General features: G+C 39.2%; 1 protein-coding gene across 4 annotated transcripts in view; it reads right to left on the bottom strand.

Annotated features, from left to right (window-relative positions):
* The window catches only part of STXBP5 (syntaxin binding protein 5), a 189,587-nt gene that overhangs the window by 127,002 nt on the left and 38,342 nt on the right, over nt 1-24,243 (bottom strand). For all 4 annotated transcript variants that reach the window (XM_055134182.1, XM_055134184.1, XM_055134181.1 and 1 more), the window contains exons 5-7: nt 12,332-12,466; nt 10,567-10,630; nt 3,709-3,792 (exon numbers count right to left, since the gene is read on the bottom strand). In XM_055134182.1, coding sequence (XP_054990157.1) covers nt 3,709-3,792; nt 10,567-10,630; nt 12,332-12,466 — 283 coding nt within the window. The remainder of the gene's footprint in view (nt 1-3,708; nt 3,793-10,566; nt 10,631-12,331; nt 12,467-24,243) is intronic.

Below are 24,243 nucleotides of genomic sequence, written 5' to 3'. Positions count from 1 at the left end.
TCCTCCCTCCACAACCCCCCCCCCCACCAAAAAAAAAAAAAATCACCCATAGAGCAGTAGGTATTTAAGACGCAAGCTAAGCAGCTCTATGAAAACTTTAAAACTTTCTTCCTGGGCAGTTCTTGATTCTCTGTTCACCTGGTTTAAAAAACTAGATATTCTGGCTTTTCTGAATTCCCAATTCTCGACTCTAAGAAGATAGCTAGCCATATACTTTAGAATCCCCTTCACGTACTAACACCTGACAAAAACCTCCAGGTCAGAAACTAAAGCATTTCATGAGTGTGCTTCACCTGTTTCCACTCCCGAAAGAATTTGTGCTCTACTTAACTGGCCAATCCATCTCTAGAAATTGCTGTTTCACAAATGTCAAAGGCAAGAACAAGAGAGATGGTCAACAAAACTGATGTTTCAGGACTGGGGACACTGGAGGAAAGTGGTCACTCAAAGGTGGGTATTCTGATGGGATAGTGTGTGTCTGTACTATCACACTATTCTAAATCATGGCATGTCAAAATAAATTAAAAAAATAAAACTGTTGTTTCATGTAGATTTCCAATGTAACATTTAAGTTGCAAGGATAAATCCAATTGCAAGGATGACTCCATAATGGCCTGTCAATAGCACTGTAGCACTGAAGCACTGTCATTCCTTTGTTAATCGATTTGCTCGAGCGGGCACCAGTAATGTCTCCATTGTGAGACTTATAGAAAGAAAATAAAAGTTCATTTCTAACAACTGTTTGACTTTAATGTAAAAGAAAATAGGTCTGTAGGTCAAATCTTCCAAGAAATAATGGACGTCTTTTATTAAAACATTATTCTACATTATTTCTATATTATACATAAATGAAATAATGCTTACTAATTGATAAGCGTAGAAAAAAGTAAGCAACTATGGAACAAGGAAATTCTCTTTCAGTCATGCTTACAAACATATGCAAACATTTCAAAAGTTATCACATTGTTGCTATAATGCCTTGTAATTTATAGTCTGAGTTACTGAAAAAAATAGTTTTGAAGACCCAATATATTTTCTCTTAAAAACAACCAAGTAAGTAAATACACTGATATATTTCCTAAATTTTGTTTTAACAAATGAATTAGAAAGCACAAATAATCCCAATATACAAACGAAGGCTACCACTACCTCACATTGAATAACTCACAGTTCCATGGAAAAGATCATATTCTAAGTCAAGATCAGTAATTAACAAAACTATTAGGTATCCTTTGTTATAGCATATAGCAAGAAAACTATCTAAGATTATTACCAACAATGCACTCAAAATCCAATCGGAGGAAGTTCAATAATCATAAACTAGATAATTTAAAAACTAGGATTATAACTTAAATGAACCAAAGCGTATCTAACTTAGAACTTAGTGAAAAATTAAAATTAAGAATAAATTTGTCGGGGCTGGAGAGATAGCACAGTGGACACGGCATTTGCCCACCCGGGTTCGATTCCCAGCATGCCACATAATCCCCTGAGCACCACCGGGAGTAATTCCTGAGTGCATGAGCCAGGAGTAACCCCTGTGCATCACTGGGTGTTACCCAAAAAAGCCAAAATAAATAAATAAATAAATAAATTTGTCAACACTGAGATTACTAGAGTAAAAACTCTGAAATTTAAAACCTGAAAATTAATTTTAAAAAAAGTATTTATCCTATCTTTTCTATATGAACGAACTACAGCATAACAAAATGGTAAATAGTAAATTTCTATTTTACTGAAGAGTCAACATCATTTATGAAGGACTCTTGCTAAAAATAAAAATTACAACTGGTCAATTCTCAATAAATTATATATAACTCATAGGCCATTAGAGGATAAAACCCACTATTAAACAATAAAAATGCAATCAGAGATTAATCTTGGCTAACGCATCACAGGCAGGCCCTGTCTCGAGGTCAAGCTCTCTGGAGGCTTTTCAGTACTGGGGTAAGACAAGTACCACCCCAGCGGAGAGACAAGATCCCCCACCCACATCCAACCTCCTCTGGCTTACAAACATCCAGCTTCCCCACTAATCTCAGAGAAACACAAAGCTGCTGAATCATCACAACTCCTAGAGCCTGTGGGCACAAAGGAGGCCACACACCACCTACAAATTTCACACTACTGACACCATCATAAGAGCACAGGAAAATTACATGGCAAAGTTGCATAGAAGCGCACTAAGCTAATGAGCAGAAACAAAATCACAGAAGGCTCAACCTCACAGCTCAGTAAATCCTTAGACAATGACTTTAGTAACACTATTCATTAGGAGATATATGTTGCAACAACAAAAATAGCACTGTAGCACTGTCATCCCATTGTTCATCAATTTGCTAGAGCAGGGAAAGAGTAACGTCTCCATTGCGAGACTTGTTACTGTTTTTGGCATATGAATATGCCACAGGGAGCTTGCCAGGCTCCGCTGTGAGGGCAAGATATTCTTGGTAGCTTGCTGGGCTCTCCAAGAGGGACAGAGGAATCGAACCTGTGTCGGCCACGTGTAAGGCTAATGCCCTACCTGCTGTGCTATCACTCCAGTCCAATAAGAAAAAAAAATATTTATTTTTTAATTTTATTGAATCAGCATGAGATAGTTACAAGCTTTCACGTTTGGGTTACAATCATGCAATGATCAAACACCCATCCCTCCACCAGTACACATTCCCCACCACCAATATCCCAGGTATAGCACCGCTTTCCTACCCTCCCCCTGCCTCCATGGCAGACAATATTCCCCATACCCTCTCTCTACTTTTGGGCATCATAGCTTGCAACACAGACACTGAGAGGTCATCAGGTTTGGTCCATTATCTACTTTCAGCACACATCTCCCATACCGACTGATTCCTCCAGCCATCATTTTCTCAGCTATGGGACAATCCCCCTGACCCTTGTATCTACTGTCCTTGGGTGTCAGCCTCATATGATGTTCTTCTATAATCCACAAATGAGTGCAGTCCTTCTATGTCTGTCTCTCTCTTTCTGACTCTCTTCACTCAGCATAATACTCTCCATGTCTATCTACTTATAAGCAAATTTCATGACTTCAAGTCTCCTAACAGCTGCATATTATTCCAAAAAATTAAATTATTTAGTGTCCGCTACGGGGGCCAAGGCTTGAGGGCTGGGGAGGAAACTTGAGACAATGGTACAGAGACGGTCATGTTTACATTGGTGTTGGAACAATGAATACCCAAAACAACTGATTTATAAACAACTTTGTAAATCACAGTTTTTACATAAAGTTTCAAATATTAAAAAAGATAAAAGGATGAGATCAGAAAACCCTAGTCTTCAAAATACATGATCTTAAACAAGAAATGGCAAAAAAAAGGAATACGGTCTAAAGTTTAAAAGAGACAAGAGATAAATCATTATTTGGATAATAAAGTAAACTGTAACAGTCAACATGAAACTACCACATGTATAAAATAAACAGAAAAATCTATAAACTAGAATGTAAAAAAAAAAAGCTAAAAAAAATAATAGTGCCTTTATAGTATCTGGTGTAGGGGAATTAGATGGCTAAAGTGACATGGGTGGAAAAAAGATTTTTTCTATCTTTGAGTAATGAATATACAATCTATGTACTTTTTAAATGTGTTATTGAAGTTACAACTAACACCACCAGTTAAATTCTGAGAGAAGGTATTCTGAACTAGAGAAATGACACAAGCTTTTGATCAACGAAAAGGTTATTACCTCATCATATGTGTATCTGTAGTCTGCTTTCTTTGATTTGAGGTCCCATAACACTACTGTTCCAGATTCAAAGCCAATCAAAAGCTGCAATAAAAAAAAAACACATTACCTAGAATACTACTGATATGAAAAACGTTGTTGACACACACAAAAAGCTATCAGTTTCTATGCTTCAAGCACAAAATTATAATGAAATGGCTGCATTGTAAACTAACTACATAAATGACAAATGAGAACTGTACATAACATGTGGCTATGCCTTGGAGGATTAGGAACTCAAATTGAATCTTAAAAAGAAAAGAATACCATTTAGAAGTCCTTAGTACACATTCTTATTAACATGGTTAATTGTTAATAAATATTAACATTCACAAATGCTTTCCAGTCTACAAACTTTCCTGATTCAACATGCTATCATTTATATCTTAACTGGTTCAAAACTACACCCAGCCTAGCTGCAGCTCACAAGATTCAGATTCACACTTCTAGTGTTGAGTTTCTTGTTTTTACCTCTGCATTTGCTGCAAATCACATATTAAGCTGCTCATTAAAAAAACTGGGGTTGAGGGGGCTGGAGCAATAGCACAGTGGGTAGGGCGTTTTCCTTGCACGTGGCCGACCCAGGTTCGATTCCCAGCACCCCATATGGTCCCCTGAGCATCGCCAGGAGTGATTCCTGAGTGCAGAGCCAGGAGTAACCCCTGTGCATGGCTTGGTGTGACCCAAAAAGAAAAAAAAAAAAAAACTGGGGTTGATCTGTAACCCGTCTCTTCTGACAAGAAAAAGTCAGCGAGAAATTTTTTAATTATCTTAGTATCTACCTAATTTACTCTCCCTCCCTTTCATAACTCTGTTTTTCCTAAGTACAATGACATGAATATTATCTGATCTCCACTTGTCACTCTTAACTTCATTTCTGACAATATACCTCCAATACAGTTATACTCTCTTGCCTTTGAGTCTGTTTCTGACATCTCCAGCCTAAGACATTCCATTCAAATGCCATCTATTTTTGCTTGACTAATCCTCTAAACCTTTGTATTGTTTTAGGTCATTTCCTTCAGGAAGCCTTCCAGGACTAATATAAGTTAAAATCCTTCCTATGTACCCAATAGCACTCCTTCCTTTCATTTTTTAATCTATAGGGTCATGAGACATGGTAATAAGTTTTTTTTTCCTTATCTGAATTCTCATAGAGACTGGTTTTAACTGGTTATTTTCAACAAGGTATGTTTTATTTTATTCAACATTGCATCTCAAATATAAGACATATTCTATGAGCCGCTAGTAAATTTTATATTGTGGCTGAATAAATTCCTCAATGGAATGCACGTATCTGCCTGAAAAACTATCACTGCCTATTCAACCTCTGCTGCCACGACCCCTTCATTCTGGCATTTTTCAAATCTAACTAGTTCCTCTGTTTGGAACCTCTGCAGACCTCGTTTATTCACTCACCACTCTTATACTCATTTTTAAGTCTCAATTTAGTGTTGTTTCCTTGGCTGAGACTAGCCTCCTCCTTTGGACCTATTAAGATGCTCCTTATCGTGACTGCAAACATTATTTATATCTTTAGTATTTAATATACCACCCAGTACATAACCACTTGTTAAAAGAATATATAAACTATTTTGCACTCTGTAACTGTTCAGGTAATGTGCAGATATAAACAAAAACTGAGGCAAACCAGTAATTTTAGTGAAAGCAATTTAATGAAATTCAGATGGCAGGGGTTTTTAAGAGGTGTCAGTCACCACCAGTAACAAAACAGGTTTTCCCACCTTGGTAGAAACTGATTTTCCTAACCCTGATTTTTGTTTTCAAGGCAATCAGATATATTTCTTTTGAGTAAAATATGATTTTATTTTGTTTTGGGGGCCACACCTGATGATGTGCTCAGGACCTACTCCTGACTGTACTTAAGAAATCACTCTGCTCAGGGAACCACAAGGATCCCCAGGGAATCACTCTGCTCAGGAAACTGCATCGAGTGCTGGGAATCACTCTGCTCAGGGAACTGCATCGAGTGCTGGGAATCACTCTGCTCAATTCAGGCCAGGCATGTGCAAGTGCTCTGCACTATCCCTGAACACTGCACTATCTCTCCAGCCCCAAATTCCTTGTTTAATTTCCTTTTCCTAGGACATGCAAACATATTGGATATCACTAGTATTTTCTGATTGAGGGAAGTAAATAGAAATGCTAGGAATGAGATGAACAAGAATAAAAATTAAGAACTAGTTTACAACGTAACCTGCACTAAATTGTTCAGAACACAGCTAATCTAAACTCTAGTCTTAAATCTGCCACTTTGCCTCCTTAAACCTAAGTTGAAAGGAATAATTTTATCCATGGAGATCTACACGGGAGAGTTAAAGTGAACTTTTACTATTCTAGTCAGCTACAATATCCTATAGCTTTTAGAAACCTGTTCCCACAAGCATAAAACTTAAAGATATAGTCCTTCAACTTAATTATATCAATTCTTCTTCTTAGTAGTTTTTTTTTTTACTCAAAGATGCTAATATATGTATTACTGATGAGTCCTTTAAATTTTTTCCCATAAAAGTAAAGAGGGCATAATGAGTATGAATGTAGCTCTTTACAACACATCAATAAATAATCGATATCCTAGACAAAAAAAATATAACCTAAGACAGGGTACCTTGGGATTGAAATCGAAGAAATTAAGTGATCAAAACTCCAGCTCCACAAACATCTAATTTTGTAAACCCAGGAACATATAATTCACTAAGTCTTTGCCTCATGATCGATAAAATAGGGAAAATGCCATCTATTCTCTTGTTTCGTTGCCTAAAATACCTCAGGTAAGTGAGACCTTCTGGCATTTGTCTTTCTGCCTCTGACTTAACATAACGCCCTCCAGTTTCATTCAGGTTTTAGCGAACTACAAGATTCCACTTTTTCTTAGAGCTACATAGTAGCCCATAACGTATACACAACACAGCTTTTTGTACACACTCATCTGTTGTTGGACAATAAAGGTGCTTCCATATCTTAGCTATTGCACTAAGCATTACAGTGTATAAGTATGTATACATCACTTGGAATTAATGTCTCTGTGTTTCTTGAAACATGTGCCAAGAGGTAGGATTATTCTTGGCAAGTATCACACAGAGTCTCTATTCTTAATTTTAAAAGATGTCTCCATACTGCTTTCCACAGCTGAACCAGATGACATTCCCACTGAGTAAAAGAAGGTTCCTTTTTCATCATATCCCTGTCAGCACTGACACTGGCTTCTAGTCCTTTTGACAGACACCATTTCCAATGATGTGGGGGATATCTCATTGTTGTTTTTATTTGCATTTCCCTGAGAATAAGTGATGGATACTTTTTAAAAATAAGCCCGCTGGATATCCTTATAACCTCTTGGAAGAGTCTGTTCATCATCTTTTGTTGTTTTATTGATGAGGTCACCAATTCTTCTGTTGTGCTTGATGCATGAAAGACTTGGATTTTAAACAAGTTATCTTGTATCACAGAATATAAGGCAGAGAGACAGTAAAAGGATCAAGGCATAGGTCTTGCAGGAAGTCCACCCCTGCTTTTTTTTTTTTAAGGCAGAATCATACATTTTTATTTAAGTTTATATTTTTAAACCAGTTCAGCATATCATCTTGTCTTCACAAGATACCAAATGAAAAAAAAAAACTATTTCACAGGTATTTAGTTACAAGTTACATGCCTACATTCTCATATTTTTCATGTTTTTCTTCTTTTCTTCCTTTGTCCCTCTCGGAGAGCCCGGCAAGCTACCCAGAGTATCCTTCCCGCACGACAGAGTCTGGCAAGCTACCTGTGGCCTATTCGATATGCCCAAAACAGTAACAACAAAAGTCTCACAACGGAGATGTTACTGGTGCCCACTCAAGCAAATCGATGAACAACAGGACGACAGTACAGTGCTACAGTGCTTCTTTATATTATTAATTACACCACTGACTACCTTATGCTGGTTATTTTTCTCCACGTCTTTCACCTTTCACATACATGGACAAAGACAATGGTCTGAATAACCCTTCATCTTTCCATTGCAGGCACAACAGTCTTTTTTGCAGGGTGGTGATAAATATGATCATGTCACTCCCCTTCATAACATCCATAAGTGCTCTTATAAGAAAAACCTACAACATATGCACCAATAAACATACAACCCTATAACATATAAATGCTCTAAGCTAGGTCCCTCAGTGTCCTGATCTTACTCACTACTCTCGTCCCCTTCACCTCTAACTCCCCTGGCTCAGTGTACCTCCAATTGTGACCCTAGCATACGTTTTGCTGCTTTCTGCCTGCCAGATTTCACACGTGTGCCCAGGTTCTTCTCTCTCCTAGAACGTTCTATCATTTGTGCTCTTTCCTTCCAAATAACTCCTAGTTCCCTTAATTATCATTTATAATTGTGTCACTCAAAAATTCTTCCTCAAATACCCCTGTTTTTCTTTTACTTGCTTTCTCTGAGAGTGGGGTCACACCTGACAGCACTCAGGGACTACTACCCACCCCTGTTTGATCCCTGGCACCACGTGGGCTCTTGAGCACTGCTGGGGGCAGCCCCAGGGGTCCAGTGCCCAGCACTCAGGCGCGACCGTGGAGAAGGGCGCACAGTATCCAGTGCCTTGGAGGGAACTGGCCTGGATGGCAGAGGATCACCAGGAGAGGCTCCAGGGTCCCCAGGGCCACTAGGAAGGCCCGGGAAAAGGGGAGAAAAGAAAACAAAGATCCAAGTTACTCCAACTTCAGGTCAAGTTCCTCTCAAACATACAGCAGTAGGACTATAAATGAACTCCCAACACGGCTACTCTTGTTTTCCTAACTGGAAGAGAAATGCCGTACAATACATGGGCTTGATCATTTCCACTGAGGAAGTGAAAACCCTAGGTAAACTCTTTCACAAAATCCAGAAGCTTCACTTCACTGACTGCTGGTTGTAATAAATGTATTAGGCAAATATCGTAACGTTCTATCACTCTATCACTGTCATCTAATTGCTCATCGATTTGCTCGAGCGGGCACCAGTAATGTCTCCATTGTGAGACTTGTTCTAACTGTTTTTGGCATATCAAATATGCATGGGTAGCTTGCCAGGCTCTGCCGTGCGGGCGAGGTACTCTCGTTAGCTTGCTGGGCTCTCCAAGAGGGATGGAGCAATCAAACCTAAGTTGGCCGCATGTGAGGCAAACGCCCTACCCTCTGTGCTATCGCTCCAGCCCCATAACGTTATATAAGTCACTGTCATCCTGTTGCTCATCGGTTTGTTCAAGCGGGCACCAGTAACGTCTCTCACTGCCAGACTTATTGTTACTGTTTTTGGCATATCCAATACGCACGGGTAGCTTGCCAGGCTCTCCGAGAGGGACGGAGGAATCGAACTCAGGTCAGCCTCGTGAAAGGTGAACGCCCAACCGCTGTACTATCACTCCAGCCCAACATTATATAAGTAGAAAAATAAAATTAAAGAGAACAAACTGAAAGTTTTTAATATTAGCAGAGATTCACAGTAAGAAAATTTTTATTATTTTTAAATATAGTAACAAGCACTAGAGACTGTGAAAGTAGTTCATACAAAAAAATTAGTGTTATTTAAAAAAAACTGTACATTAATTTGAGCTATCAATGAAATAAATTTGAGATAGACAACTTTAACATAGACTACATTACCATATTTTAAAAACTGTATAATTACTAGTATTAAAAAAAAAATTAAAACCAGTTTCTGACAGGATTACTAGAAAATCAGAGGAAATAGTCTGAACATGCCAAAAATAAGTAACCTTTAATGTTATTTACTGTTTTGCTTGTTTTATGAACTTTTATTCTTTGAAACGACCCAAGAGGCAGGTTGCTCCAAGGAGCTCAGAGGGTACGGGTCATGCCTTGCGGGAATATGGCCCTACGCAACCCTGGGCACAGTGCTGGTGGCCCCAGAGCACTGAGCCCAAGGAGCACTGCATCTCCAGAGTGAGCACTAAAAAGTCAGCCCACACGGTTGGATTGCCAGAGCTGGATGGAGTCCCTGGCCCCTGAGCACATGTATCCATAAATATAGGTATGTACACTTATATACTCCTGTATATATGAGCATGTGGATATATCGCATATACACATGGAATAAAATACACGTGGAATGAATTTCCAAACAATTCAGACTCATTTACTTGTTCACTGTATATAATCAATTAGGTATATAAAACATATATACTTTGTCACCTATCTTAAATTTATAAGATGTACCATTCTATCTATAACTTAGGTAAATAGCTTGTCTGGCTTAGTGTGTGCGTGTATAGTGCTACCAGCAGGTCAACGTGTACCTGTGGGGTGAGTGCATCAGCAACCTGATGGTGCCTTCAGACTTCCAGATACCCCAAAATTGCTGCTGTGCCTTTGGCCAGACCCCAACAACTTGGAGCCAAGTTTACCAAGAAATTAAACGGCCAAAAGTTAGATAAGTGGGAGATACACCCACAAACCACCTCTGACTCAGCTATATAAGCTCAAAGCCTCCGCCCCTCTCGGAGAGCCTGGCAAGCTACCGAGGATATCCCACCCGTACAGCAGAGCCTGGCCAGCTACCCGTGACATATTTGATACGCCCAAAACAGTAACAACAACGTGCTCTTCATGTTCCTGGAGCAAGCCTTTGGGCTACACTAGTACACAACAGGGACAATGGAGACGTTACTGGGTGCCCACTTGAGCAATCAATGAGCAACGGGATGACAGTGATGATGACAGTGATCATAAGAGAATAACTTGCCTATCTAAATACCAAAAGTCATGTGTTTAAGTAATCAAATTATGTTTCTAGAAAAAAATAAACCAACCTACCTTTCCTTCATCCATCGGATTATCACTTATATGGACAACAGGACCTGGGTGAGATTTAGATGACCTAAGAAAGAAAAAATAATTTTCTCAATGGAAATTCAATACAATATTCATTATAGTAAGAGTAATTAGCAGAAAATAATAATGCTATCTTAAAAGGATGAAAGCATTCTAATAAATGATGAGTAACAGATATAGATGCATAATAGGAATCATAGAAACAGTGGCTCTCTCATTGCTTCGAGGCAACAAGATTTACAATTAAGTATGCTTTCTGCACAGGAAAGAATATTCTATTTAACGTTTGATAACAGAAAATCTATTCTCATGGTAGAACACATATTTCATATTTTTAAGTAAAGTAGGATCTAGGCCATAGATTACACTCGATTCTAGAATTTCACCAAGTTCCTTAATTTATGCTCAAAGTAGAAAAATTTTGTTTTTAAAAACACCAACAAAATACTTACACTTGTTCAGAGGGGGGGAAAAAAAAGAAGTGACATAGATAAGAAAAAGGCTGAACAAATGCCTAATAGAACAGGAATCAGCACCTCATCTCATTTATTAGCTGCATGGGTCGACAGCAGTCCACACAGAGACACTGTGAAATCAGGGTGATATCAAGACAGCGGTGGACTGACTACTGTGATCAACTCAGAGAGTAGACCACAAAAACCCATGTTTTGAAACAAGGGGCTGAGATACAATAATCGTGTCCCAGCCACAGGAAGGAAAACAAGGCTTAATATACAATTACAGCTGTACCAACACATTACGAGTGAAGCCACAAATTTATTCGCATGACATCATGATATAAAGATAAATTCTGCGGAGAGCAATAATGATAAATCCTTTTCTTTATGAGAAAGAATTTAAAGAGAAGACTGTCAAAAGTTCCTGAGGATCCTTACACTCAATGTATTTTTTGGGTTGCTAATTTTTAAATCAAACATTATCACATAAAATTAAAGAAAATTAACTGAAAAATTAATTCAAAACAGGGAAACATTTAAAATCTTTGTCATTTAGCAAAATCAAAAAGTTTGGGTTTTGTTGGTTTTTTTTTTCTCTTTTGACTTTGGGAACACATCAGACAGTGCTCAGAATTAACTCCTACCTCTGTGCTCAAGGTTCATTCCTGAACACTGCACGGGGATTCATATATGGTACCAGCTTACCAGAGTCAAATAGAAATTTATTTATTTTGGTTTCAGCCACATCTGGCGGTACTAAGGCTTACTCCAGATTCTACACTCAGGGATAACTCCTGGCAGGCTGGAATGCCAGAGAAAACAGGAATACCAGGTAGGCCCAGGGAGACACCACGGCAGGCAAGTGCCCTATCCACTGTCTTCTCTGGCCGTCGAACAGGGATTTAAAACAGTGTTTCCCAAACACTGTGGCAACCCAGTGAGGGGTTAAAAAAGTTTAGTGAGCCACAATCAACATTTCACAGAAAAATAATGAGGGCTCAAGGAAATGGTGTGTGTTTCACCAAAATAACCCTCTCACTAAACATGGCACAATTTTTACATTTGTGAACATATGCAGATACTACAGGTACATACAGCTTTGTGCATACTACAAATAATCTGTTTAAAAACTGCCAATAGAATAATGCTTGCGAGGACTAGCAAATTTATACTTAATATCAAGAATGTCTGACATATTAATTACATATAGATTTATTGATAAGCTTAAATAAGGATATTATTGCACACACCACTGAGACTTTCAGATACAAATATTTGCTCAGACTCACAGTTCAATGGCTTTATTCCACATAATGACGTAGCCTGAGAGTGTGAAGGACTCCACATTGACAATATGTATATTGCCTCGTTCAGTGCCCACATAGAGCCACTTACTCTGGAAAGGCAGATGGCAAAATGTAACCCTGCAAGAGAAAATATTTCCAAAGAACATGTGAGTAATGTCTAGTAAACCTTAGAATTAGAGAGTTATAATTATGATTATGTGTGTAATATATATAATTTAGGAAAAGCAGAAATGATATACAACCAGCAGAATTTATGTGCTCACATAACATGCTTGAGAGAAGGTGGGTTTTTCAATTACTATGTGTTTCAAACCTGTGTTTCAAATTTAGTCTCAAAGCCACAAACTATGTTCACATTATCCCACTCTATTTCTATTTTATTATCACTTGTATCACTTGTCATCCCGTTGATCTTCAATTTGTTCCAGCAGGTACCAGTAACATCTCTATTTGTCCCTGTCGCATCCTAGTGCAGCCCAATGGTATCTGCTCGCTCCAGGAACACGAAGAGCCTCAAACCGTTCGTTCAGGGTTTTGACGAAGAAGTCTGACCATCTCGTTGGTGGGCGGCCATGCAGTCTTTTGACGTCGTGTGGAATCCAGTCCATAACAGCTCTAGTCCAGCAGTTGTCTCTGAATTGCATTACGTGTCGGGTCCATCTGATTTTCGACGCCTTGGCAAAGGAGACGGAGGTCAGAACTCCAGATTCCTTCTCTCACTTGAGTGAAACGTGATACTCTCTCTTAGCATAGCTCTTTGGATTCCTCTTTGGGATACCGGAACAGCGTTCTCATTCTGTTTTCACAGGGCCCCCAGGTCTCTGAGGCTTATGTCAGTGGGAGGTAGAATGGTGGAGTTGAAAAGATGTTCCAGGAGCTGGACATTCTTTGTCCTCTTAACCGCTTCTTTGACGTTCCTGAAAGTGTTCCACACTATCTTTCTCCTGCACAGCTCTGGCGCCAAGTCATTCCTCATGTTGAGTTCTCGACCCAGGTACACATAGCTGCTGCATTCGGAGATGTTTGTTCCATTGAGAACAAATGGAGTGTCAGGGACTAGTTCGTTTTTCATGAACATCGTCTTGTTGAGATTCAGCTGCAACCCGACCTTTCCACACTTGTGGTTGAAGTCGGCCAGCATCTGTGCCGCTTGGCTAATGTTTGGTGTTATGAGAATGATGTCGTCAGCGAAGCGGAGGGAGTGTAGTTGCCGACCCTCTATCTTCACTCCCATTCCTTCCCATTCCAGTTTTGTCGCATGATGTTCTCGAGGGCGGCACTGAAGAGTTTCGGTGAAAAGGTGTCACCCTGCTGAACCCCTCTCTTTACATCAATGATCACTTCCTTGTAGAATGACGAGATCCTGATGGCGAATCCACAATACAGCTCCAGGAGGATCCTGATATACTGAGTTTAAATGCCCTGTTTGGCTAGGGCTTCGATGACCGCTTCAGTCTCAATAGAATCTAAGGCCTTCTTTAAATTGATGAACATTAGACAGAGCAACATCTTGAACTCTCTCGAAATTTCAATGAGTTTGGTCACCGTGTGGATATGGTCGATCGTGCTGAATCCTTCTCGGAACTCAGCTTGCTCGCATGGTTGTCCTTCGTCTAGTTTTCTGTCGATTCTATTCAGGATGACTTGAGTGAACGACGGACAACAGGCAGTTTGGGGGAAAGTTGCCGATGTTGTGGATGTCTTCCTTCTTGTACAACAGAACGGTCCTACTGATTTTCCACTGGGTTTTTATTATAACCACTCTATTTCTCAGTTGTGATTTTTTTTTTTCTTTTTGGGTCACACCTGGTGATGCACAGGGGTTACTCCTGGCTCTGCACTCAGGAATCACCCCTGGCGGTGCTCAGGGGACCATATGGGATGCTGGGAATCGAACCCGGGTTGGCCACGTGCAAGGCAAACGCCCTACCCGCTGTGCTATCGCTCCAGCCCCTCAGTTGTGATTTTATATATTAACCTTTAACTCAGTTCCTATGTTTACTATTTCTTCCAGGAAAAAAAAAAACAAAACAGTTCCTCCGGCTCTTAATTTCTTCTCAAAGATCAGTACCACTTAATTCAAATTAACATTCAATACTTTGTGTGTTGTCGGGTATGCCTTGTGAGAACCACCTTCCTCACTAACTTTCGAGTCTTGGAAAAGACAGCACTCCTTTAAACTAAGGTTTAGAGGATGCTGCTGAAATATACTTGAACTCAGGGTTTTGTGGGCAAATTGTAATGTACATACATTTCTTCAATTTTATTGTCATCTCACTTGATTTCAAGCTAAAAAATGTGAAAGTATCCTATCCTTCTGCTACAAAAAAAAAAAACAAAAAAAAAACACTTGGGTCAGAGAGTTAGTACTGCAGGTAGGGCATTTGCCTTACATGCGGCTGACTCAGGGTCGATCCTTATTGGCCCATACAGTCACTGAACACCACCAGGAGTAATTCCTGTGTAAAGCCAACAGGAACCCCTGAGCATGGCCCAACCAACCCTCCTCCCTCTCAAAACTATGATATTATAAAGCCATATAATACTTCTTTTTTAAAAACCCACCATATCCCTTAGTTTCAATGAAGTAACAGCGGAAATAATACGTGATGGCAATCTCTGCTGGACTGTCAATGCTGATAAAAAGAACTGAAATACAGAATTTGTATTGTTCAAAATACAGAATTTGAACAACTGCTCTTCCCATTAACAACTTCAATTACAGAGAACTTTCAGGTGAAAACACTTATCAAATAACTGCACGCACAAACGCATGCTCTATTTCCTTGGGGAAATGTCTATTTAGACTATTAGTTAAGGTTCAGCACCTGCATTTTCAAGCCACTTTATACGACAAGACAACCTTCCTAAAGGCCTCATTTAAATGGACTTCCTATTTTCTTCCTTGCTGTGGTGGAAGGACCTGAACCCAGGGCCTCTGCATTTGCCTTTCTACTGAGAGACATGATCAGCTGTCTCTAAGTATAATAGAGAATAGAAATATCTATTGAATCAACGAAACAGTTTATTAAACTGTATTATTTCACAAAGGAAGTAAGTTAAACATGCCTTTTTGAAGACAAAGCAACAGAAGTGCAGAATTCAGAATGTCACCAAAAGTAGACTATAGACCGAACTTGATGGCCACTCAATACCTCTATTGCAAACTATGACACCCCAAAGGAGAGAGAACAAAAGGGAATGCCCTGCTGCAGAGGCTGGGTGGGGTGATGGGGGATGGGTTTGGGGTGGGGGTGGGGGTGGTGGTAGGAATACTGGGAACATTGGTGGAGGAGAATGGGCACTGGTGGAGGGATGGGTAAATGATCACTGTATGACTAAAATGCAAATACGAAAGTTCGTAAATCTGTAACTGTACCTCATGGTGATTCACTAATAAAAAATCTTTTAAAAATTCAGAATGTCCCTAAAATTAGTGAGTCACAAGATAAATACTTTTGTATTTCCTAAAGAGGATCCACCTTTCAAAAACACTGAATTATTTTTTAGATATAAATTCTGACAGTTTTTTTCAACTAACATGTTATTGTCATTTAACATTACATTAACTTCATGAGCACCACATATTTATATATTACAATAAGCCCAGTTAGTATCCATAACCACAAGTTAAAATATTTTTTTCTGGTATTGAAGATTTAAAGAACCATTCTCTTAGCAAATTTGCATATAGAATTAAATATAAGTGTACTTTCAAATACAAAGAATTATTAACTAATTATTAACTTTAGTTTTTCAAAAAAGCTTAATAGCACCATGATCAACCTAGTACATTCACCTAAATATTTACCCAAAGAAAAGGAAACCATATGCCAATAGAACTCCTGCACACAAATGTTTAGAGCAGCTTTCTAATATCCAAAAACTGAAAACAGTCCAAATGTCCATTAACCAGTGAATAAAGAAACTGTGTTGTGTACTGAAAAAATTTGCAAAAGGGAACAAAAACACAACAGTATCAATGGACATCAAAGTCTTTCTAAGTGAAAGAGTTATGCAACAAAAAGCTTATTATAAAGATTTATTTCATTTATGTACAATTTACATGCAATAGTAAATGCAAACAAGTCCATTCCAATGGAAAGATCAATAGTTGCCTAGCTATGGCGGAGTTAAGGCGGGTAACCAGAGAGGGGAGGGATTACCAGAAGGAAGCACTCAGGGGCACGGGTGGGTTAGCTATCTTGGTCATGTTGATTCAGAGGTCCACACGTGTCAGATCTTGCCAGATCCTTTCCTTTAAATAGGTACACTTTATCCCATGACAATGGTGCCTCGGACATTTCCATAATTTCTTGCCTTCAGGTATTTGTGAATTAAAAATAATCATGAAAACAAATGGTCATCCTAGTTGTTAGATGGGCGCAAGGTCTGCAAGGCAGGAGCTGGCCTGGACTGCTCTCCAGCTGCCACTCACCAGGACTACCTTATGTAAACCACTCAACCTCGCACGGACTCAGTTTCTAAGCAGTAAAGCACACCTACCTCACAAGGGTCACCCGAAGAGCAAATAAGACAAAACATGCAAAGCTTAAAATAGGCCTGACACAGGTAAGTGTTCGATAAATGTTAACTAGTATTATTAAAACTAAGTTGCCCTCTACCAATCAGAAGTTAGAGGGGAAACTCAATTGCGTGAAAAGTATCAAGAAAGTGCAATCAAACGCAAAAAAGAACACTGTCAAAGCCATCATAAAAACTTTCTTCTGAAATACGCCTTACCTTTAAAACAGATAACATAAGAAAGTATTTTGAAAACTCAAAAATACTTCAGAGTAAGTAAAAATGATGCAAGGTAGACCAAAAAAAAAAATCAGAAATATCTAACTTCCTGATCTGCTCCAACTATTTTGCATTTCTCCATTATTCTTCACTCTACCAAAGCAAAGCTGTAGTTACTTTCTTAATTTATTTACATTAACCTTCTTTGATTTAACAATAATAACTTTGTCCAAATGCTATGTCCTTATTTAAATGCATCTCCTTCACAGTCCTCAAAATTTAAACAAACAAATAAATAAATGTAGTTCCTACGGACAGGAACTCAGGATATATCACACAGTATTTTCTGTTTCTAGCATAGCAACAGCATACCACAGCTGTTCCTGAAATACTTAAAAGAAATGGAAACTTAAATCTCCAGTTAAAAAAATTAGAATTTCCCCTGAACTCACATTCTCAATATTCATATCATCCAAAACCTTTTCTCAGTCAACTATAAAAACAACTTACATTGTTGGGAAAACATGATTATTTTATATACACGTATAAATTTTCTAAAAAAATTTTGAAAGAAAAACTTAGGCTTCTAACATCTAAAATATTCATTAATCTTGGAACCAAGACTTTAAAATCATTCGTAGAATAAAATGAAAAAAAAAAACCTGCAAATTATAGAAGTGTATTTGTATACAGTACCACCAAACAAAATTATCCTCATTAAAAAAAACCGATAAGAAGTAAAATAATTTCTACTATAATTAATGTAAGAACTCTTCAAACTAGAAAAAAAATTGATAACCCTGAACATAGGAAAGTGCAAAAAAAATGCTACAACTAAATAAAATAACATGGCAGAAGAAGGTCATTTTTAAAGATATGTATCTCTTTTTTTTTTTTTTAAATTTATTTATTTTTAATTAGAGATTCACCATGAGGGTACAGTTACAGATTTATACACTTTTGTGCTTATACTTCCCTCATACAAAGTTTGGGAACCCATCCCTTCACCAGTGCCCATTCTCCACCACCCGTAAACCCAGTGTCCCTCCCACCCTCCCCAATCCCATCTCCCCCCCACCCCACCCTGCCACTGTGGCAAGGCATTCCCTTCTGTTTTCTCTCTCTAATTAGCTGTTGTGGTTTGCAATAAAGGTGTTGAGTGGCCACTGTGCTCAGTCTCTAGCCCTCATTCAGCCCCAAACTCCCTTCCCCCACATGGCCTTCGACTACAATGTAGTTGGTGATCGCTTCTCTGAGTTGACCTTTCCCCGGAACGTGAGGCCAGCCTCGAAGCCATGGAGTCAACCTCCTGGTACTTATTTCTACAGTTCTTGGGTGTTAGTCTCCCACTCTGTTATTCTATATACCAGAGATGAGTGCAATCTTTCTATGTCTGTCTCTCTCTTTCTGACTCATTTCACTCAGCATGAAACTTTTCATGCCCATCCACTTGACTACAAAATTCGGCGAAGAAATGAACAGAAACTTTACCAAGGAAGAAATACGAATGGCCAAAAGGCACATGAAAAAGTGCTCTGCATCACTAATCATCAGAGAGATGCAGATCAAAACAACTTTGAGATACCACCTCACACCACAGAGACTAGCACACATCCAAAAGAACAAAAGCAACCGCTGTTGGAGAGGATGTGGGGAGAAAGGGACCCTTCTTCACTGCTGGTGGTAATGCCGACTGGTTCAGCCCTTCTGGAAAACAATTTGGACGACTCTCAAAAAATTAGATATTGAATTCCCATTTGACCCAGCAATACCACTGCTGGGAATATATCCCAGAGAGGCAAAAAAGTACAATCGAAACAACATCTGCACATGTATGTTCATCGCAGCACTGTTTACAATAGCCAGAATCTGGAAAAAACCCGAATGCCCCAGAACGGATGACTGGTTGAGGAAACTTTGGTACATCTATACAATGGAAGATATGTATCTCTTGAGCCAGAGCAATAGTACAGCAGGTAGGGCATTTGCCGTGCATACAACTGACCTGGGTTCGATCCCTGGTATCCCATACAGTACCCTGAGCACTACCAGGAGTAATTACTGAGTGCAAAACTGGAGTAACCCCTGAGCATAGCTGGGTGTGACCAAAGTAAAAAAGTCAAAAAACAAATTGTGAATCCTTAAAACATACTACTAGGAAAGAAACTCAACATTTTCTACTTGCAGACAAGTTGAATCTATCATTAATAATAATTGAAATGCACAACTGTTAGGTCTGAAAAACTGTACCCTATTCAGTATATTTAGCAGTGTTCTTTCAATATATAAATATTTCTTTCACTATAGGGAGACTTAAATTTCCTCTTCCTCAAAAACAATATATTGGCCATCTCTTGTTGGAAATTTAAAGAATAAAACTATGCAAGTTGTGGTATAATTATTAAGCTGATAGAAAAATTATACTGATTACTTAACTGGATTATTACAAGAGTAAATAAAATTTATATAATGTGTATACACACACACACACTATATAGAGATTGAGATACTGTTATATAATGACCAACAAAGTGAGCCACACTGGAAGTCCATTCATTTCAGTGAAAGTTATAAATGGCAACGAATAAATTTTAAAAACTGACTTAAAAGTTCTGATCAACACATATGAAAAATGTTGGCTATAAGTAGAAAGTCTCAACAATAAAAACATACAGCAAATCACTATAGGAACAGTCCCCAACAGATCTCATCGTTCTCCTCATACCCACAAACCTCCACAAAGAATCTAGGAGTGGTCATGAGGCTTGCACTGATTGATGGAACATTAGCAGTTGAACACAAGCCAAGACTGAAAAGCTGCACATTTAGGCTTACTCTCTTCCCTCTGCTCTGAGAATCCTGAGTCATGTGAGGAAGAAGCTCAGGCTAACCTGTTAAAGACACTGGCAAGCCACTGCCAACTGTAACTACCAGGCATCTGAATAAAGCAAGCCAGACTCCAGCCCTATTGAACAGTCAGTGCTTACATAAGTGACAAAAAGGGAATCCTCTCATGCTGAGCCCAATCCCAGCTGCTGACCCACTGAAATGTAAATAAAGTTGCTGTTACTTTTGCTTCTTGAATCTATGGATGTTCCGCTATATAATGACAATCGATTATATTACATAACATTATCTACTCAACTAAAACTGTTTAAGAAAATTATTTTTAAAAATGTAAGAAAAATGAGTTATTAGACTTCTGCAACTACTAAAAATAACCCCCAAAAAAACGGTTTAGAAATGCCCTACACAGTAAAGCTAGAACAATACTTGTGGGTACACGTACTACGTTCATTGTAGCACCAGTTGTAACAGTCAAGATCTGGAAACTACCTAAGTACCCAATGACAGATGGAAGAATGTACGGAGATAGTATAAATACACAATGTAATAATACTTTTTGCTACAACTTGGACAAAAGTAAACATTACAGAGTTAAACAAATTAGACAGGGTGAAGGACAAATGCCTGATGATCTCATTATATGGTATATAAAGAAAGCAAGGGAATGAAGAGTGTCAAAAGGCAAACAAACCCTTGGACTCTGACAACAGAACTGAAGTTATCAAGTTTGGGAGTGGAGGGTGGCTGAATGGGTAAGGGAGAGGGTAGATGACAAGGGACCTAGGAACAGTGGGGGAAGGCTTGGGGGCCCAGTAATTGTGTTGTGGTACAGAAAAAGTATAAGTCAAAAACATAAACACTACTGTAAATCATATTACCTCAATAATAATAGCAATTTAATCAAATCCATGACTACTGCTTCGCATACACTTTTAGTAAAACAGGTGTATTTTAAGATGATATGGATCATTGATGACAATAACACTCCTAGGAGACAAAGGTAATGTTTCACGTGCCAACAAATTAGTAAAGCATAAGATCACATTGAAAATGATATTAATACACCTACTGTGACTCACATCAAAGACAAAGCAAACATTAAGGGTATGCATTTTACTACTGTAAGAATGGTAGTATGTTGCTCTGCCTAACGTTCATCAATTCTGTGGAGACTGAGGCGGTCATCAAAGCCCTAGCCAAACAGGGCATTCAAACTCAGTACATCAAGATCCTCTGCGAGCTCTATTACGGATTCACCACCAGGATCTCACCATTCTACAAGGAAGTGATCGCTGATGTAAAGAGAGGGATTCGGCAGGGTGATACCATTTCACCGAAACTCTTCAGTGCCACCCTCGAGAACATCATGTGACGACTGGAATGGGAAGGAATGGGAGTGGAGATAGATGGTCGGCAACTACACCACCTCCGCTTCGCTGATGACATCGTTCTTATACATTTAGCGTTAGGGTTGGGTTAGGATAGGGTTATAGTTGGGTTAGGGTTAGGGTTAGGGTAAGGGTTAGGGCTGGATTAAGGTTAGGGTTGAGTCAGGGTAGGGTTATATAGTTGGGTTAGGTTTAGGGTTAGGGTTAGGGTTAGGTTAGGGTTAGGGTTGGGTTAGGGTAGGGTTATAGTTGGGTTAGGTTTAGGGTTAGGGTTGGATTAGGGTTAGGATTGGGTTAGGGTAGGGTTATAGTTGGGTTAGGTTTAGGGTTAGGGTTAGGGTTGGGTTAGGGTAGGGTTATAGTTGGGTTAGGTTTAGGGTTAGCGTTAGGGTTGGGTTAGGGTTAGGATTGGGTTAGGGTAGGGTTATAGTTGGGTTAGGTTTAGGGTTAGGGTTAGGGTTAGGGTTAGGGTTGCGTTAGGGTTAGGTGTAGGTGTAGGGTTAGGGTAGGGTTGGGATAGGTTAGGGGATGGGGGCGCAGACCCTGCATTACAGGCCTGAGTTCAATCTGGCACAACAATGGGCTCCACTTCCCCCTATCAGCACCAGCAGGTACAGGCCTGGGACTCTTCTTAGAAGACCCAAAAGCATAAAACCAAATGAAGGCAGCCTGCTATGGTACTTTTAACTATACAAGCTCAATCTTCCAGAGCTCACTGTAGCTCATAGGCGGGCCAGGGCGATCCCGACACCACACGCTTCCCCAAGCATCACTGACAGTAACCCCTGAGCGCTGCTGGATGTGAGCAGAAAACCAACCAAACACACACACACACACACACACACACACACACACACACACACACACACACACAAATCTGTCGGAAGGCCACAAATGGGATTCGGTTGTAGAGTAGAGTACATGCCTCCTGAGTGTGAGACTTGACGTGGGATTCCCAGCATGACAGGGTCTAGGGATCCAATGGAGCAGCTCAAACATATGTATGAGAAATATAGAATGAAGCTGAATTGCCTCAGTGTTTCACTGAGCAGAAAGACAGTGTAAACGCTATGATGAAGTTAAACAGCTATAGAGTGATGCATAAACAATTTTCTTATACACAGTGTTCCTGGGAACAAAGTCATTTCTGTATTTGCTTAAGGGACCCAAAAACACATGTACTATTCAGTGTTAGGAAATGTGATACATATATCCATTCACCATTTAAACTGTTAGCTTAACAGCAGTTTGTCAAACATTACGCAGTCAAAAGATACCAGATTTGCAAGACTGCTACTAATATTCTTTAACAGAGGATAACATGTATAACCTCCTGAGTAATGTGGAAATTAATCATCTTTAAACAAGCATAAGTATAATAGAGATGATTAAAATTTTATAATTTTACTCCCAGGAAGGAATATGAAGCAATAAGTGCACCTACATGCCTATTTCACCACCTTGCACCTAATACATTTTCATCAAATATCTGTTAAGTAAACAAAGGGGCTACATAAAAAGTGGGAATTTATCATATCATGAATGGAAATGTTATTGGTGCCCACTTGAGCAAATTGATGAGCAACAGGACGACAGTGATACCGTGATTATCTTATCAATTAACAAAACAAGATATTCATGACTTACTCCCTTTCCATCCACCTGGCTTGAGTTTAATTTAAACTATCATCTCTTGTCAAGTAAATTCTAAGTTGCCACAAGACTTCTTTCCAGAGTCAAGAGAGATTGCATCACTGCCTTACTTAAAGGATGCTAGTGGCTTCCTATCCTCTATCAGAACGCTTAGTAAGCAAACTTTTGTGTAACTTTGTACTACACACATCTGAGAAAAGAACATAATGAAACAGTGTGCTGGATCTGCCTGCCTGGAACTCCTCTGTCTTTTCTACACTGCCACGTATCCAGTCCTATGCTGCAGGTGCTAGAAAGCTACACCAGCTCTGTGTTCCCCTTTTCGCTACATCTAGATGGAATAAAGTTGCTTTTAATGGAATAAGCAGGAGAACGCCAGTCAAAAATGAGGCAGAGACCATTTTCCTGTTGCTGTTTCTGCTGACCAAGCTGTCCAAAGGCCTGAGCTATAAAAAGCACCGCTGGCCGCAGTGAGGACCAGACAAAACATGCCAAAGGCGACCCAGAGTATCACATGATCAAAGGCAGCTGTGTGGCAGCAACAATAAAAGCAGCACCAGTCCAACTCCCTGAATAACGATACAATGGGATATTCAACAACTCAAACCCCCCAAAAGATTTCATAGAGGAAGTTGAGTTCCTTTACACTTGAAGTACCCACAGTGGTTTCTGTTCCGACACCGAATCTTGACTTAACACAGCAAAAACCAAACAATAACAACAATAACAAAAAAGGACCTAATCTTCAATTTATGAGTGACCAAAAATACTCACTTCTCAAAGTATCTCATACAAAAACAATGTATCTTGTTCAGTTTTGGGAAAAGTGGAGAATATAACTATCTTACAACGGTCTTAAATGGCCTTTTTGTTTTTTAATTGATTCACCGTGAGGTACAGTAACAAAGCTTTCATGTTTGAGCTTCAATCATACAGTCATCAAACACACATCCCTTCACATCCCTTCACCAGTGCACCTTTTCCACCACCAAAATCCCCAGTAACCCCCTCCCCTCCATCCCACACTTCCCCCTGCCTGTGTGGCAGACAATTTGCACAATACTCTCTTTCTCTACTTTAGTTACGATATTTCGAGACCAGTCCCACCAACACTCATACCTGCCGAAAAGGCAATGCTAGACAATGTGTTTTGCATTACTTGTTATGGGTACAATATAATGTCACAGTCTAGGAATTCTAAAATTTTAACAATTAGGGTCTGAAGAGATCACTGCAGCAAGTTACTCGGGTCCGAGATTCATT

The sequence above is a fragment of the Sorex araneus genome, chromosome 4, assembly GCF_027595985.1.
Source record: "Sorex araneus isolate mSorAra2 chromosome 4, mSorAra2.pri, whole genome shotgun sequence".
Classification (NCBI taxonomy): Eukaryota; Metazoa; Chordata; class Mammalia; order Eulipotyphla; family Soricidae; genus Sorex; species Sorex araneus.
This window is presented reverse-complemented; position numbering and strand designations above follow the sequence as displayed.